This window comes from Aulonocara sp. 'chitande type north' Nkhata Bay, linkage group LG4 (assembly GCF_057382095.1).
Source record: "Aulonocara sp. 'chitande type north' Nkhata Bay isolate Kocher_YH1m ecotype deep benthic linkage group LG4, A_spYH_male_GT1.1, whole genome shotgun sequence".
NCBI lineage: Eukaryota > Metazoa > Chordata > Actinopteri > Cichliformes > Cichlidae > Aulonocara > Aulonocara sp. 'chitande type north' Nkhata Bay.
The window spans coordinates 20,068,051-20,086,660 of record NC_141347.1 but is presented as its reverse complement, the minus strand read 5'-3'; the positions used below and the strand labels follow the sequence as shown (position 1 = coordinate 20,086,660).

Below are 18,610 nucleotides of genomic sequence, written 5' to 3'. Positions count from 1 at the left end.
CTTGTAACAGTTTTCCCTTTACAATCAATCAAAAGCAGCAAAACAGCAAACTAGAAGCTACATCATAGCTTGGCAACTGTTTCATGTACTGACAGCACTGCAATAAGATTGACTTTGCCAAAGTGCAGAAAGTACCAAGTAGCACACAGCCAGTGAGGCTTAAATAACATTTATAAACAACTTGTATTATACCACAACCCACCTTCAGTTTGTTAAAAATACTTTTGAAAAATTGCAAAACAAACTCACTTAGTGACAAGTCACTGACTAAACAACGTATCATGAAATGGGCTCCAGGAACAGTGTGTCCTCTGTGAGCCCTGGTGGCAAGGTCCTTACAAAACCATATTGAAACACGGCCTTTTCTGGAAGCTCAGTGTGTGCAGCGCTGTGACAAAGCCCAGCTCCTTCACAAACACACACACAGATCCATTCAGGACACAACTCACGACCCACTCGCTCACATGCCGTGTGGGCCGGCATTGTGTTTGTTGCTCCATGCTTTCAAAGTACCAAGGCCATTAGCATTGTGCAAAGCTGGACTGGGGCACAGTGAGCTTGTGTATCCATACGCGTTTTTTGGTGTGTCGGCCCATCAGCGTACGCTGAAGGGCATGAAAATACGTTTGCAAAAAATTACGCATTTAGGTGGAAGACTTTTTTTTTCCAAAGTGCTCACCTCTTTGCTCTCCGACGGGAATACCGTGTGCTCGTGTATACTCGGCCGTGAAATAAAAGGAATGAGTGAGGTCACAGACTTTTGCCACAACGGCCCAAGGTCCACTAGAGTACAAGCAGCCTTTGTCAAGGCCATGTGTGGAGTGCTCTGTGCTGCATCACAATGAATCTGAGAGAGATGTAGAGGAGCAAGGAAGAGAGAGTGAAAGGCTTTTACAACTTGTATTGATTAGCAGGAAAGAGTTCCACCTTCTGCTCCATCCGGTACTACTGCTGCCAACTGGAAAAACAACAACACCCAAAACACTCACCTACTCTGTCATTTGGAAAATAGTTCTTTCTTTCTTTTCCTTTGAACTGCACCTAATTTAACATGGCTTCCACGGCTGTGTTTCTCAGAAGTCCCCCCTTGTGTACTCTTTGTTTGTTTGAAGCTGAAATTAGGTGTGCTTTTAGCTTTGAGCCTGCTTTGTTTTCTTGTCTGTTTTAACCTGAAAGAGAGGAAACACCAAGCTAATGCAGAGCTGTAGATCAGACCTGGTTAGGGCAACTGCTTAATACAAGTACACACGTTTTATATATATATATATATATATATATATATATATATATATATATATATATATATATATATATATATATATATATATATATATGTATATGATATGATACAATAAAGTATTACTTCTAAAGATTTGTCATGACTTAATTAAACATGGAAGCAATAAAAAGCCCGTATATTACATTAAAACAGCCATGCTCATACAAATATTACAACATGGACCATTTAGGGACGAAACTTCAATTGCAAGCACAAGAATATTGCCCCCTTGTACGTGCATGTACTTCATGTTTGTAAAACTGTGTGTTAATGAAAGTGAAGGTGTACTATGTAGCAGGCTGACAAAGTTGGAGGCTGGACACTACTCTAAGAGCCTGTGTGTTTGTTTCTCTGTGCATATAGCTTCAAGGACATTGCATGCAGTGCAGTATAGATGTTTTCCTAATTACATAAGTATCATATAAAGGGAGTTTACTTATAAGGTTTAGCCCCTCCTCTCACTTTCAGTTTTAAGAATAGTCTGGCAGACAGACTGACTCGGTAGGCCAGTAATACACTCTGCACCTGTCATCAGACGCCTCACATGCAAATAGCTGACAGGAATATTAATAATATAATCATGTTGGGAAATTTAGGCAGCAGACTTTTTCATCTGTACTCAAATAGTGTGTTGCAATGTTTAGGTAGGTGATGACGGTAACTTCAAAATGACTGCTGTGAGCCAAGGTTTCCCATGATGGCTAAAGTTATACCAGCCACTTTAGTACCAGGCTGATTTCTGTTTGCCTTCAGGACTGCCTTAATTCTTAAAACAACACGGTTCTGGAAACAAATCTCCCATTCCACCACATCGCAAAGGTGCTCAATTAGATTGAGATCTGGCAATTTAAGTGAATGGTGCACTATCCCAGTGGAAGCAGCCATCTGGAGATGGGGACACTGGGCGTAAAGGGACTAATGTGGTCAGAGCAACGCTGACCAGTGCATTTAAACAATTCTCAATTGATTCCATAAGACCAAAGGTTTGCCAAGAAAACATCCCCCAGCACTTTGAATGCCTGAACCATTAATAAAACCACAGGATGGGACCTCGAGGTTAGTCAAACCTCGGATACAGGAGGAACAATGCGGTTTTTGTCCTGGTCGTGGAACACTGTATTAGCTCTTTATCCTCTCGAGGATACTTGACGGCGCATGGGAGTTTGCCCAACCAGTCTACATGTGTTTTGTGGACTTGGAGAAGGCATTCGACCGTGTCCCTCGGGGAGTCCTGTGGGGAGCACTACGGGAGTATGGGGTATCTGGCCCATTGCTACGGGCCATCGACAGATGGATTGGTGCAGCGGCAGCAGTGATACATTTAATAAAGAAACAATATTGAACAATAAGTAGAATATATTAAAGTAGTGACTGTAAATTGCTGCCATGTTATTAGTCAATTAGATATTTGTGTTAATGAGCAGTTGAACAAGTGTACCCAACAAAGCCAGTGAGTCTACACTTCTTATGTCTGATTTTATTGCTGTGACTGCTCGTGTGGTGTGCCTGAAAACGTGCAGTGTCTTTTCATTTATGGTGGAGAAATGTTAGAAATGAGCAACGACAGAACCTACAATAAAGGGAGATGAAACAGTTACATTTTTATCATAAAAAAGTAAAAACTCATTGTCATTACATAAGCCTTCAATGAACAGCAGTGGACTATTGTATACACACATAACCCTTGAGAAGTTGTGCTTGTCATTGGCCGATTCCAATAAAGTTCTTTGAAGGAAACTCATCAGCTGGAAGCAACACATTTCCCACATATTTGTATTTTCACATGTGTCACTCATAGCTGCAAACAGCAAAGCTGCTCCAATATTTTCAGCTCCGGTTCTGTCCCAAGGCAATATCCTGAGCAGATGAGCCTTCAAGGGGGATAATCATAGGCACTGCATGTGCACGTTAGTGTGTTTGCATACTTAGGTTACTAAGATTGCGAGGACAATTGTGTTTGCGCTTCCAGTCTTTCTCCATTCTGTGTAAAAAAACAAGGTCTCATAAGTTAACTGATGACATTTTAAAGTACAAGATTTAAGATTAGAGCAAGGGTAAGGCTGAGGTCAAGGTGAGGGTAAGTCTCCAGAAATCGATCATAATGTCCTCTAAAGTGATGGAAATTATGTTACGCGTGTGCGTTTATTTGACACAGCGAGAAGTGGAAGCTCTGGCAAAGGGACACATATCCCATCTGCTGCCATGCAGCTTGTAAGTGTGACACAAATCAAAAGCACACCAGAGGAATAAAAATATACGTGTACCAAGACATTTGCATGCCCTCTTTGTTTCTCATCGCTTTCTTTCTTCTTACCGAAACCTCTCATCGTTCCAAATGAGCATCCAGGTAAATGAATGTCATCTTTGCAAGTCAAAGCTGACTGCAGCTGGAGGTGGAAACTAATGGCTGGCTCGGGAAGATGATTAAAGCGCAGAACACACATTAGGAGAGATATTAAAGCCCGAAATGCCATATGGAAGAATGGCTCACGGACCACCAAGGACAAAATTATATTGCCTGGCAATTACACACATCAGAGAGTACATATAACCTTTTTTTTAAAGAGTGGGCATCAAATGTGAGATTGATGGAATGAGTCATAGTACGTGGCTATAAAATTAATTAACGCTACAAGGGAGTGAACAACAAACCTTTTGATGTGACGAGAAGGACGTGGACAAACGCATTTGCATCCCACGCTTTCGAATGCTGTCAAATACATCCCAGGTGATACACATGAGGTGTCCTTTCAGCGCTGATGCCTTGATGTACCAACTGAGGCAATATCAGCCAATCCTCTTTAAAAGAGAACAAAGTCCACATTCAGAGGTCGGACATGTGTCCCACATCTGGGAGCTCTGTGTTCTCCACTTTGTTTTGTTCTCGTTTGGTTTATGGAACAGAAACTCCTTGACTGGGTTTATAAGAAGATTCACTACATTAAGCCTGTTGTGAAGAAATATGCTAACAGCCACCGAGTGCAGATGATGCTGAGAAATATCTTAAAAGGGTGTGTGACAAGTTTAGTCCACTCAGACCCAAGCAGACCCTAGTGGACTCATGAACATAGAATATTATAATCCCAAATTTAGGAATGAGGCCATCTCACTTATACCAACAAAAAAAAAAAACCCAGTCTCATGGCACAAGTACCAAAGGACATGTTGTGCTTACCTGTAACATATAACTGCCGTATTTGACTCCCCAGGATGAGAATTCGCTGAGTGTGCATACACACAGAAATGAGGAGTAAAGTAGCAACCAGAGACTAAGAAATAATAAAATTCAGAAACTTGTAGTGAGTACAGGTGAAATTACTTTCACCAACATGCACAGAGTTCAGCTACTTTCAAGTTTGAGCAACTGAAGTGACAACAAAGCAAAAGACATTGTTGACTAACATATTGCACAGAGGGTTACAAAGACAGACAGAGGGTTGAGTGTTAAGGCCAGCTGCTGCAAAGCCATGGGAGACAAGCAGGTCAGCAAATGTAGGCCAATATACTTAGAGGAAAGTTGTTTCTATTAGAATGATACTTACATACAGACAAAATAAAGTAAATGAAGGACTCCTCATCTATTCACAACTTACTACAAAAACGTTTTTTTCTCTATGCCAGCTGGATCTTCAGTTGTTATGGTAACAGATCAGCGTAATCACATCCTCAGGGTAAGATTCATACAGCCCATTATTGGTGACTAGACAGGAGATTTCCACTAGGGAGATCGTTAATAGCTGTCAACTTCACCATGTTCCTGCCACCTTCCCTATTCATCTTACCTCCCGTCCATCCACTCATCCATTCATCCATCCATTTTCTACCATTTAACTATTTCAGGGTCACTGGAGGGGTCACTCTGAACAGGTTGCCAATCTGTTGCAGTGCCAACATAAAAAGACAGACAATTTAGAATCACCAGTAAACCTAAAAATAACACAGAAAGGCCCTAGGCTGGATGGTGAGACAGTGCAAACCATCACACGACCCTCTTTGTCTTAACTTATTGTTTAATCAAATCTGTTTCTGTGTTTCTTCTCAGGGTTTCACTCCTGCTTGAGCTTATGTCTTTCTCTCAGTTGCTGGACACACCAGGGGTCAAGGGTGAAGGTGTCATGTGATTGGATGTTTAATACACACTGGCATGCTGCCTAAGCTGCTCAGGACGAAAGCATGACGTCCCACGATCTGCCACCCACAATAATGCTGTACCCACACACACACACACACACACACACACACACACACAAACACACAAGCTTTGCTTAGATGTGAGCTGCACGTGAGGATTTCGTCTGTAGCCAGCTTAAAGGTACTTGAATTGCAGCCAAGAAGCACACACAAAATGTAAGTGTAAATACAGTTGCATTTGTGGGTGCATAAGAAGAACATTTTGTCTTTTTGTACCTGTTAGCAGCTAATTACAACTCCTTTAAGCAAATTTGAAAAGTCAAATTTTTCAGGTGTGGAGCCCAGCCTTTCTTCCACGCAGCTACTTTTATGTTCTGCTTCTCTCTGTTGCTCTGCTTTTGACTGTGAGCTAATGCAATACAGGGAAACAGGTTTATGGCTTTCCTGCCATTCAAGCGCAGAGGGAGTTTTTCCACAACAAACGATAAAAGCACTGATTAATATTCATATTCTCTCAAGGCGGAGAGGCACAAACGGTGGAGGAAAGGAATCTGACGTATCCAAAAATAGTTCAAATGCAACTTCTTTCTTGTTCTCTGTCTTAGACAAGCCCAGGCATTTCCTTCCATTTCAAGTAGTGAACCCTTGTGTAATTCTCCTGAAATAAGGTCAGATGCCTAAGTCTTACAATATGCATTATGCATAAAGCCACACTATTGTGCAACGTGACAGTCTGAAGATCATGTCTGTCATGAAACAAGAAACTGATTATAAAATGGATTGAAACGTGTACACAATTCAAGAAGTGGTAAGTGGGGAAATGATTACTCTCTGAGGAAACGATCTTACACGCTATTTCTCACTGACTTGTCGGCTGACACAAGGGTCAAACAACAGAGAGTGACCTGTTATGTAATGGCCACCATTAGTCAGATGCTAAAAATGTAATAAATAGGCACAGGTGCAAGATGGATTATTTCAAAGCACAAAAAACCAGAGACAACAAATTAAAAAAATTACATGTGTCTGCTTCTAAGAGAAGGTTTTTAAAGGTTGCATCAAAGTTCTGATCTATGTGTCCATGAGTATCAAGTCACATGGCCAAATGCGCAAGACACAGATGGTTCTGCCTATCATTATACAGGGACAAAAATGAAAAGTAAAGTAGGAAGCTGGCAAAGTGTAATCCAGAGCACTGGACTGAGAGAATGGAAAATAAATCACAAATTCATCTATTTATTTGTTCTCCTCTGATCCCTGATTTACCATGTGTGTCTCATTGCTTTGGGAAAGTGATCTGACATTTGTTTGGCACTATATTTGGCAGAAAATGCCCTGACTATGCTACAAAAACTTCTGGGGGAACAGCTGGAGGAACACAACTGAAAGAAAAAGAGTAAGGCTAGAGAATTGATTTAATATTAATAATATAACTAAATGTTTCACCTGCTGCCTCATTACAAGTTCCGTGTGGTACTCAATATTATCATTGAGTCACCATGTAAATGACTATTACTATAAACATCAAAGGACTAATTTTCTCTTTTTTTTCCACGCGTAAAGACAAGGAGAAGTCTAGAACTCCCTCCAGTGTCTGCAGCGCTTTATAGCACTCAGCAAAGACGTGGATCCTTTGGCCCGTCTGGTACCCCTGTGGTAGCAACAGGGGTTGTGGAGCCACTGAGGCCATAAGCAGATAGGAAAGGAAAGGCCTGGTATATACACAAACTAAAACAGACTGAAAGAAAAGCTCAGAAAATAAGCACATGAATTATTTGGGAAAAATAAGCATATCTATTATTATACCTCTTCAACTGCTCCTTAATACAACTGGGATTACTGGGATTTTTCCCACCAACTATCTCGAGGATTTCCAGAGAATGGTCTAAAAAAGAGAAAACATCCATTAAGCAGTAGATTTCTGGGAGAACATGCCTTGTTGATGTCAAAGGAGAGTGGCCAGACTGCTTCACGCTGATAGGAAGGCAACAGTAACTCACACTCTTTATAACCAAGAGCATCTTTGAATGCACACTCTTGAAGCAGATGGGCTATAGCAGCAGAAGACCACACCAGGTGTCACTTTTGTATGTTAAGAACAAGAAAGTGGGGCTATAATTCACGTGGTTCAATGAAATTGGACAACAGGTGATTGGAAAAATCTTGCCCGGTCTGATGAGTCTTAAATTCAGCTGCAACTTGGATGGTTTTTCAGAATTTGATGCAAATGCCATGAAAACATGGACCCGTCCTGCCTTGTATCAACAGTTCAGGCTTGTGGTGATGTGATTATATGGGGGACGTTTTCTTGCTACACTCTAAGCCCCTTAGTACTAACTGAGTATCTCTGAAACATCACAGCCTACCCGAGAATTGTTGCTGGCCATGTCCATCCCTTTATGGCTACAGTGTAAATATCTTCTGATGGCTGCTTCCAGCAGGATAACACACAATGTCACAAAGCTCAAACAATCTCTGGTTTCTTGAACATGACAATGAGTTCATTGTACTCAAATGGCCTCAACAGCCATCAGATCTCAGTCCAACAGAGCACCTTTGGAATGTGGTAGAACGGAAGATTTACATCATGGAAGTGCAGCCTACAAATCTGGAGCAACTGTGTGATGCTATCATGTCAACATGGACCAAAACATCTGAGGAATGTCTCCATCACTTTGTTGCTGAATCTATGATAGTTTTGAAGGCAAGAGGGTTTCCAGCCTGGTGCTCTTAAAGTGTACCTAATAAAATGCCATGTGAGTGTACATTTTACAGCAGCCATTGTTGGGTTTAGTAACGTAACAGTAACTTCAGTACTGCTTTATTACTTCTTAAGAGGTGTTTGTAGATTTTAGTTTGTGTCTTTGTCCTGTCTTCCTCCTCTCACCCCAACTGATCGTGGCAGATGGCCGCCCCTCCCCAAGCCTGGTTCTGCTGGAGTTTTCTTCCTGTTAAATGAGAGTTTTTTCTTCCCACTTTTGCCAAAGTGCTTACTCATAAGGAGTCATATGATTGTTTTCTCTGCTTTCTTTGCATTATTATTGGATCTTTATCTTACAATATAAATCGCCTTGAGGCAACTGTTATTGTGATTTGCCGCCATATAAATAAAATTGAATTGAAGTGAATTGAAATGGAGGTGATTGTTGGGACTGGAACGTCTTTTCATATTCATGAAAACAAAACAATCATTCTTGGTGTGCGCCAATAATCACATACAGCATTGGATGTATGCCAGGGAAGACACTAGTAGTCATTTTTATGCTGTTACAAAAACACCTATACACTGAGATGTTGATATGTTGACAAATATAAAGCATGATTTGCAGAGATTTATTATCTGTGATCACTTAGCTTCATGCAAGCACCACTGGCTTCATTGTTCCAGCTCTGAGCTAAACCAGGTGGTTCCTGTAGGCCTATAGCATTACCACTTTAAAGTTAGCTTTTGGGGTACCAGTGGTATCCAAAGACAGTTGTCATCCTTGCTAACAGCGTCTCGGCACCTCAAACCTACTAGTCAAACTAGTACATAAAGACAGATTCAGACATCACACATCATATTTGTACCACTCAAAGATATATGACGCGAGACGGTTTGTCTTTCATGTTTGCCTTTGTGTAGTAGTAGTCTTAAGTACCAGCATCCCAAAATCCCCCATGTCCTTCCGTCTCTATAAGCAGATTTCTTTTCTCTGCTCTGCATCTAATCATATGTAAGGTAGGTCATTCACATTCACAAGAGACTGGCTCCTCTTGTTTCCACTCCTGATAGCATCTGGTCTCTGCAGCCTTTCTGCTGGGCCACACGAGGACAATGGTCCTTGTCCCAAAATAGAACAATGAGAAATCCCTAAAAATAACCATGTGTGATGTTGGTTTGGGATTAGCATATTTTGTCCCAAAACATCCCTCTCTCCCAGCCCCCCTCCTCCAGGCTTTCTCTATTTTTTTGGCCACTCCCTGTCCTCTTTCTCCCTCAGTGCTGTCAGCTTTTTCTCTGCCTCTCTGTTATTCACATTTCAGGGCGATGGCAACTAAACCTGATTTTCACTCTTGCATTTTCTTGCCTCTTCATTTGCAGGTGACACTGAAATAGGCAATTTTGAGCCTGCATTATCATGCACTGAGCAGGTACTATTTTTAGAAAGTTAAAGATGAGTGGGGAAAAGAATCCCCAGGAGTCAGCAGCAGCAGTTTTATGTTCTGGACAATTTACACCCTCCTAATGCTACAACGACCTTTCTACTCTCATCGCTCACGTATCCAAGTCTCCACCCCCCCTTTGCTCTGTGCTCTGCTTTCATCTCCTTCTCCTTTCTCAATCAAACGTCCACAGACCTTTCATTCACCACACATGCCACATGTCTTGAAAAATAAACGAGAGACAGAGAAAACTGCTGTGGCCAGATTGTGAGCTTGTAAAGTGAGTTTCACAAGCACTTGTTTGCCGTTTGTTCAAATATGATCCGGCCTCTGTGTAAGTGGAAAAATTCCTGCTTACCAACTCATCAGTTACCTCTAGCAACATCACATTAATGCACTGAGCTCAATCTGCATTTTATCTTGATAATTTATGGCTTTCTGTTTTCTTTGGCCTTCTCTGTATTCTTCCCCATCTGGCACATTTTAGTGTACATACAGACCAGCTGTGCTCCGAAGAGATGCTACTGAGAATGTGTGCGTGTTCATGAAGTACTAGCACATCCAAAGCATTGGGCACGAGCTCCACGACCATCTGGCTGCCTGCTTGTGGATTCATTCATAAGGTAAAATGACACACTGTGTGTATGTGTTTGTGTGTAGGAACATTTGGAAATCTATAATATATTCATACAGTGCTGTGCAAAAGTCTTGAGCCACCCTCATTTCTCTGTATTTTGCTTATAAGGAGCCAGACTTTAAAGCAAGTTTGAGCAATAGATCACCAGACTTCTTGATGGTCTTTAAGAATTTTGGACGGCTTCTTCACTCATTCTTGTCTGGTCCTTGTACCTGATCATTTTCAGAATGGTTTTTGAACCACTGTTGTGTCTGCACAAAACACACTCACAGCAAAGAACTAGTTTTAAATCGTATCTTTAGGCACTCTGTTACTATTTTTGTTCACGTTTCTTTAGTTGATGTATGAAATGTGCCAAAGATAACACAGTTTGATAGGCATAAAGGGGTATTTGTGCACTAATCAGGTGATTCACAAAGAGCTGTAGGGTGAAAATCTGTCAGACTGGTGTTCAGTCTGAGGAAACTGGACAAGTGGAGGATAAAAGAAGAAGTGGCAGACCTAAAAACTATCTCCAGCAAATGAACGGTATCTGAAAATCATAACCTCAAGAAACAGGAAGAAATCTTGACACAGAACCTGAGAGATGCATCTGGCCCTTCAGTTGATCCATCTGCTGTTCACTGAAGACCAGAAATGGTCTCAGTGGCTGTCAAGGAGCTATTTTTAGGGAGTGGAAACAGGCAGGGAACGCTGAGATATGCCAAATTCCAAAAGAAGTGGACTGAAAAATCACAGTCAGTATGTGAAGAGGAGGAAGTTTAACAGTAAGTGTCTACAGCCATCTGTAAAACACGGTGGAGGCTCTGTCATGGTTTCAGCCAGTGGTGTTGGGGATCTTGTCACAGTTGATGAAATTATGAATACAGAAAAAAACCCATCAGATTTTAAACCGCTATGCAATATCATCTGGAGAGTGTCTGACTGGCAATGTGTTAACACACTGCCAGCCTGGTAAAAACACACTCGAGTAGAAAAACACTCAGTGTGTCATAGATTGGCCTCCCCAGAGCCCAGACATTAACATCATTGAACCAGCATGCGATCATCTTGGCAGAGAACAGAACAAAAGGCAGCCAACATCTAAAGAAGAGCTTTGACCGTCCTTCATAAAGCCTGTATGTACCCGTACCTGTATGTATAGTTTAATGATATTATTAACAAAATACAAAAAAATGAGGGGCAGCTCAAGACTCACAACTGTAATATAATCAGCCCCAGGTATATTAGAAACAAAGGTCCTGTTAAACTTACCTTATTTCTCACTACACTCTTATTCGTATTTTGAACTATGTGTATTTAATGAACAGTAAATATAGATGAAAGACAACTATCAGTCCGATTTAACGTTATATTATTTAAATGTACTTAGGCAAGCTTACAATGGCTCATGGCTTGCTTTTCTCTTTTTTTAAGTACTCTGCTGCCACCCAGTGGACAAACACAATGACTGCTGAAAAGAAAAATCAGTAGTGTAATTTTCTTCGTATCCACCACACAACAACGGCCCATTATGCAACTAAAAAATGTACTATTAGTTCTGATTACATTTAATTTTGGTGTCCTGGTCCAAGATTTAATCTAAACAGCCTCTTAAAATAAGCAACATGTTAGACTCACTGATCCATTTTTTTATACTTTAAATTGAAAGGCTACATTTTCAAACTGCTTTGACTTATTTCAGTATTTTAGAATATAAAGACATTGGCAGCTGATAACTGTTCAAATTGTTGACTTGAATGTTTCTAAATGATTGCAAACACCAACACAGGATAAGAAAAACTGAAATTATTTGTTTATTTGTTCACAAATAACCAAAATCTTGTGATGTGATTGCGAGACATAGAAATGATGCAAGGACGGCCTCTACTCTGTTTCTATTTCATATCACATATGTGTGTATTTTTTTAATAGCTATAGATTTGATCAAATTATAATGAATATGGACATTGGTTGTGCAACATATCTAATGTATAACGTAATTTCATTTATTTATTTTTTTCAATTAGTCATCTTAAAGTGAAAGTAAATCACCGCTCTGAATACTTGGAAGATCTTCAGTGATATTGTGTCACTGAGGGCACTCTGCCCCTCCCCCCTTTGTACCTGCGGCTGTCTGGCTGATTATTATGGTCTGTCTGGCCGGCTGCCTGGCTGGTGGTCTCTAAGTGAACTTGATAGCTGGGCAGGGATAGCTCAGTAGGTAGAGTGGTTGCCCCATGATCGGAAGGTCGGGGGTTCGATTCCCCTTAACAGCTACCCTGAGGTACCCCTGAGCAAGGTACCGTCCCTACACACTGCTCCCCGGGCGCCCAATGGCTGCCCACTGCTTCACTGAGTGAATGGGTTAAATGCAGAGAGCAATTTCCCCACGGGGCTCAATAAAGTACAATAATGTACACACTTTAAATCAGCAGCCAGCTGTGATGTGTAGTACATCAAGGAGGCTGTGCGGAGCTCTGTCTGGAGCTCAGCCAGTCACTTAACACTTGTCAACAGTTCTAATGAAAGTGGCCTTTTCCTTGGTGGCCTCTTTTTCATTAGCAGGGTCAGAGGTCGCCGCCCAAGGCTGGTTGTCGGTCGGTGGGAAGGAGGTTGAGGATGAGGGCTGAGGAAGAGGGCTGAGGAAGGGATTTAGAGAATGGGATATAAGGCCAGAGGGGAAAGGAGGGAGGGGAGAACATTCAAAGGCTAGCTGGCGCTATGATCAGCTGATCCAGCTCACAAAGCATTTATAAACCCTGCCTCGATTCTCAAATTACAAAAACCTGCAAGGCTGATTTTCTTTTCGTCATTGTCACCATCCACAACCAAGATCTTACCGTGAAAACATTAAAGCGTTTTCAGAATAACTGCATGTGCTGAAGGTCTGCACTGACTTGCTTGCTTCATGAGTTACCTTCCCCTGCTCCTGCTTAACTTATTACACCCTTTTACACCCCTTCCACTCCTCTCTCTGTTCTCTATTATGTCCCCTAAACACAGATGTGGCCAACTGAGGGAGCGAAAGAGAGAGAATCAGCCAACATCCCTCTCCTCCTCCCCCTCCTCCTCTTCCCCTTCACCGCGGCCTCTTGCACATGAAAGGGACCGTGCAAGGCCAATGGATGGCCGGTGGGGTGTGTGCTATGCGAGGGCCCCAGACCCAGACACAACACAACACACAGCTCCACAGGCCACCACAGCTGTGCTGGAATGTGACCTGTTTCGAATTTTAATGCCAGACTCGGCCCTGCGTGTGTGTCTCTGTGTGTGTGTAGAAGGAGGAGGACATGGATGGAGGGACATCAACTACAGAACAACATGCACTGCCCGCCTTAACGCTTTGACAAATTGTGGCAGTGTCTGGTATTTCTCCTTCAGCAGAGGAAACAGCATTTAAAAAAATCAAGAAGGAAGGAACATTTTTCAAGATTAGCTTTATTTATTTGCTATCATGTTTTATACATGTTTTAATGAACATTAATGTAGGATATCATAGACAAAATAAAAAACATATCTGGTCCCTATGCAATTAGATCAACAGAGCTAGATCAGTAAAAATAAATATGAAGTACACAAGTCCACGTACAAACACATGGAAACTCAAAAAAAATCGAAAAATAAAAACAATTGTCCAGAAAATGGAACCGAAGAGCTTATTTGATTCTGGTTGATAAACTGAGGCATTATAGTGGGCTTAAGTGCTGAGGACAGATGTTACAAAATATCAACTGTGAGATACCCATCAAAAAATTAAAGCAACTATACTAATCTTATTAGGATATGCTGATATACGAGTGGCATTAGTGTATATTTGGGTAACATTTGGAAAGGAAAAGGATTAAATACTTTAAACAGGGTAAATGCTTCTGACTATTAATATGCCACTTGCTTAATCCAGACAGTGTACCCCACAACTGAATAAAAAGAAATAACACAGTGAACAGTACGGATGATGTAAAATGTTTTTCTGAGACCTTCTGAGCTGTGTGGAAAATGAGAGAGGAAAGAAAACAACCTGCAGATACGTTTCTAGTTTTGCGTTTGTTGGCAGTCAGTCTGACTGTTGAGGTCACTGGATTTATCTGAAAATGACAACCTGTAATGAGCTTTCAGTTGCTATCAGAGTCTACTGGACGGTGGAGAAATCTTTAATGAAATCGCAGGTTTTCTTGCTGATAATCTCACGCAGCTTCCTGATTCTGCGATTGCTCGAGGAGCCTACAAAGCTGTCGGGCTGCAGGATGGCCATGCCGTTGTGGACGTCCCCCATGATAATGAGCTGCCCGTCGGCTACAGTGATGTTGGGGCAGGGGCAGTTCCAGTCCATGTTTAGAAGAGTCACCTCGAGTGGTTCTTTGCCAAAGAATCTAAGACCCATCTTCTCATCCTTCAAGATCTCCTCCACCGTCACCAAAGCGTGGCCCGACTCTTGTTCCTCTGTCAGCTCGGTCACCCGGCCGAGGATCACGAAGTCGCTCTTGCAGAAGCTGGCCACCATCTTGCCTCGGGGTTTGCACACCTTGCAGTTGTTGTTCTTCGGAAAGGGGCACATCTCTTCACAGGCCTCTTTAGATTGAAAGTTGTTCTCGTTGCCACCGCAGCCTCCGTACACAAACGACTGGCACTTTTTGAGAGTGCTGCTATAAGCCCAGCGGGGCTCGTAGGCTTTGCAGGGGCCTTGAAGGCTTGGAAGGCTACAGGGAGCTGCCAGCTCTCCTCCGCATGACAGCATGCAGGCTTCGTAGGTGTCAAAGTGGTTTCTGTTTTTGTTGCACTGACTGTAGGTAAAGGTGAAGCAGTTGTTCCTCTTTGGTTCATAATACCAGCTTATGCTCTCTTCCCCACAGTCATCCGTGTCTGGACTCTTAAGGCACTCGGCAGCTGGAAAAGGCAGGTTGGTGCTGTTCCCCTCTGGATTTTTACTTTTCGTTTCTTTCTTGATCACTACCAGAGGATAGTGTGATGACACACTTCCTCCAACATTTCTGGCTGTGCACGTATAGATTCCAGCATCCTGAAGTTGCGCGTTGTATATAACTAGCTGACCGATGTTAGTGACCACGACGTTCCCTCGGACGTGATTGGGTCTCATTACGATATTCTCTTTCCCTTTCAGTTGCTTCTCCCAGGTGATTTCCGGACGCGGCTTTCCAGACACTTCACACAGGAAGGTGGCTGTCTCACCCACAAAGACAGCCTGCTGGCTGGGTCCATTGTGTATGGCGGGAAGCTGGATGTCAGTCGGGAGGGTGGTCTGGAGGGCGGTGGTGGGATGTAATGTGGTCTCCACGGGGAGTGGGCTGGTGTTTGGCCAGGTCAGGTGGTACCTGTAGGTAATAAATCAGAGCCAGTTAATGTCTGAGGTTCTTCTTTCATTCCCATTGGGATGTTTTGTACACAAAACACATTAATATTGCTAAACTAAAGTTTAGAGGAGAGTCTCAATTTTTAAGACTGAAGAAGGACAACGTTACCTTGTTACCAAAAAGCAAACAGTAGAGATCTAAAATACTTAACATGTTACCTGCAGGTGACCTCAGAGATAGAGATACCCTTGGAACAGGCCTCAGCGTCCATGTAGCACTTGTTATAATACGTCATGCCATCAGATGCACACGTGAAGTGGGGTTCCCTCTCACAGCGGTCTCGGCACTTACAAACTGGCTGGCCATCCCAGATGTCACACTCGGACCCTTGCTGAGAGCACATGAACTTGTCGCAGGTGGCACCCTTTGGCATTCCAATGGGGCCCTTGTTCCCTTTGATGTCTATATAGCGTGCTGCCACACAGCTCTTGTTACCGCATACATTAGGGCAGCACTTCTCAAAAGTCTCACAGTCCTAAAGTTTGAAGAGAAAATAACACTTTTCTACCACATATCAGCAGTGAATGGAATCACGTGAACTGGACAAAACAGAGAAGACACTTTAAGGCAGGGATGTCAAAAGTGGAAAAAGAGGAAGTTTTCTGTCATTTAATTGTTTATCTGTTACTTAACTATATTGGTGTAGAATGAACGGCAGTGCAGGTGGAGTCTTTATCGCTAGAAAAAGCTGTAAAACGTATGACAATACAGCTAAAAGTTCAAAATCGTTGCACTTCACATTTTCCAAACCCTTCCAGAGGGCCAGATTGGAGTCTTTGCCAGCCCAAATGTAGTCCCCGAGCCTTATGTTTGACACCCCTGCTTTAAAGTTTAAAGAAGTCATATTTTGTGTTCACATTTTTCATTTGAGATACATTTTTGTCTTGAGGATTCTTTAAATACTGTTTACAACAGTATTGGCCAATGTGTGACGGGTGGAATAAAAACTTTGAAAGGAGTAAGTTTAGTTATAAATGCACTCCTGGTACATGACCTCGCCACAGAGGTTATTTTGGCTGTGTTCAGTTTCTATTACAGTGCAAAAGGAAGGTAATACTTTAATCTACGTAAAAACACAAATTATTCCCACTGATCAGTCTTAACTCCTCTTTTTGTTCAGCCTCGACCGTTTTAACTTCAGTATTCAGTAGCAATGAATGAATTTAAATGATTTTTCTTGAAATGCAGTTTTTTTTCTCTTATTTTTAAATCCAGTTTGCCTAAATCTCGGCTGCACGCGAACATTTTACAAGCAGTAAGAGAACTCACCTGATCGGATTCGCACTCGCGCATGCAGGTGCTCATAGCATCCACCCACAGGTTAGGGTTCAGATCGTTCGGGCAAAGACCTGCGTGAGAGTACACCACTTTTGCCACAGACATGGGCATTGCTCTCACACGGCAGCTGTCTATGTAAACGAGTAGAGTATAGCAATGTCCAAGAAGAAACCAGATCCATCGGTGAAACAGCATCCACCACATATCCGGCGCGTAATGGAAGCACTAAAATGCAGAAAATACAACCGGGTCTCGCCGACTTTAGGGCTTTTAAGATGTCTTTACACTAAGTCCAGTCGCGTGAAATTTAAAAAAGAAAAAGACACGACGAATAAAATTGAAGGTAGAAAAAAAAAAGGCGTTTGCGGGACCGGGACCGATCTTGAGAGCTGTCCGGGTTTTTTTTTTTTCTTCCTACGTTGATAGAGGCAGAGGATGAGGGCTGTGGTGGTGCGAACCCCTTTAAGGTCTAGCTACATGAATTACAGTGACCCGTCTACTCGGACAGCATAAACCCAGCTGAGTTACAGTCATGAACAACTTAATTAAAAGTTCGCCAACAGTTTGCAGGCGTTGTTTCACAGAAGACTGGTGAGACACCTGTGCGTAAGGCGCTGCCTGCCTTAACCCTTAACTTGCAATGTCGGTGAAAAGTAGCGATGATTCCGAAATTATATCGGGAGTTTAACACCATTTAGTATCCATGAAAAGAGAAATGTAAACTATTAATAAATGTGACGTCGTGGTTTGGCACGAGCTCATTCATTCTCATTTGTCAGTGTTAAGATTTTATTCAGTATATGAAGAAAAAAACGCTACTATCCTGTAGCATATTAAGCTTTGAGTGGGCTTCTGTTCAGAGATAATGTTTTACACAGACTGCGTATCACTTCATCTTAGTGATAATGCGCAGTGATTACTGTAAAATCTCACCGGCTCGTCTGAAGAAAATGTGACTCTCCAGAAGATAGCGCCAAACTCAGTGCAGTTCCGTCGGGTCTTTGCCTTCTGTACGCAGAGACCACCAAATAGTGCCTGGTTCATTCAGTCTTCTTGGGGTGAAATGCAGATGTGGCTGCACTGTGTCGGCTATTATAACTGTTTTCGCACGGATTTGAACATTTTTATTTTGGATAATAGGTCTTTACCCATCTACTTTGATTCTGTGCCTCACAAACTCTGATTCACACTTTTCAGACAGAAAACAATTATGACGGCGCACCAGATGGTGTCATACATGTCAGGATCTCTGTTCAAGTTTTTAATTCCTGTTATTTATAGAGACATGTAAAACTATAACAATGTTAATTTCTGCTTCTTACTATTTTGAAAAGAGGTTTTTAACATTATTAGTGTGTTAAATCAAAATCAGTCTCAAACTGCTAAATAAGGAATAACCACTGATTTTCCTTTAATGACTCTTACTGATAAGTTAGTCAATTATAAACTGAATAGAAATTGGTGTTTAACTTTCTTAACTAAAAGCTTTGCAGTGTCTGGAAACCTAAAAGGAAAAACTTTAGGCAGGGCATGCTGCAGTAAAGGAGAGTCTGCAGGGTCATTTGGCAGCTATCACAATATTGACATGCAGGACGTCACAAATAGTACAGCTTGAAATCACGCTGTGAGAAACTGTATCATTTCCCGCAAAAGGCAATTCCAGGAAGTGCTGCAGAAGAGAAGGCCTCAAAACAAAACAAATAGGTTGGAGGTCTGCTTGGTGTGAACAAAACCACAGGAACAAAGGGTTTTCTATAGTCCTCACTTTAAGCCTTTGCTTGTGTTAAA

At 42.0% G+C, this 18,610-nt stretch overlaps 1 protein-coding gene across 1 annotated transcript; it reads right to left on the bottom strand.

The window, feature by feature from the left end:
- Positions 1 to 13,524: 13,524 nt before the first annotated feature.
- Positions 13,525 to 17,346, bottom strand: wfikkn2a (info WAP, follistatin/kazal, immunoglobulin, kunitz and netrin domain containing 2a). Its single transcript, XM_086290597.1, has 3 exons — positions 16,814 to 17,346; positions 15,703 to 16,019; positions 13,525 to 15,505 (listed from the first exon to the last, which is right to left on the bottom strand). Exons 1-3 carry the CDS (start codon positions 17,024 to 17,026, stop codon positions 14,305 to 14,307), a joined length of 1,731 nt encoding a protein of 576 aa, XP_086146723.1. The 5' UTR covers positions 17,027 to 17,346; the 3' UTR covers positions 13,525 to 14,304.
- Positions 17,347 to 18,610: the final 1,264 nt, after the last annotated feature.

Bases quoted from the DNA above. Each gene is read 5' to 3' on its own strand.
- wfikkn2a (XM_086290597.1), bottom strand. From the start codon at position 17,026: ATGTGGTGGATGCTGTTTCACCGATGGATCTGGTTTCTTCTTGGACAT. The intron at 16,020-16,813 runs GTGAGTTCTCTT...TTCAAACTTTAG, and splicing joins GCGAGTGCGAATCCGATCAG to GACTGTGAGACTTTTGAGAA. The intron at 15,506-15,702 runs GTAACATGTTAA...TATTACCTACAG, and splicing joins ATCTCTGAGGTCACCTGCAG to GTACCACCTGACCTGGCCAA.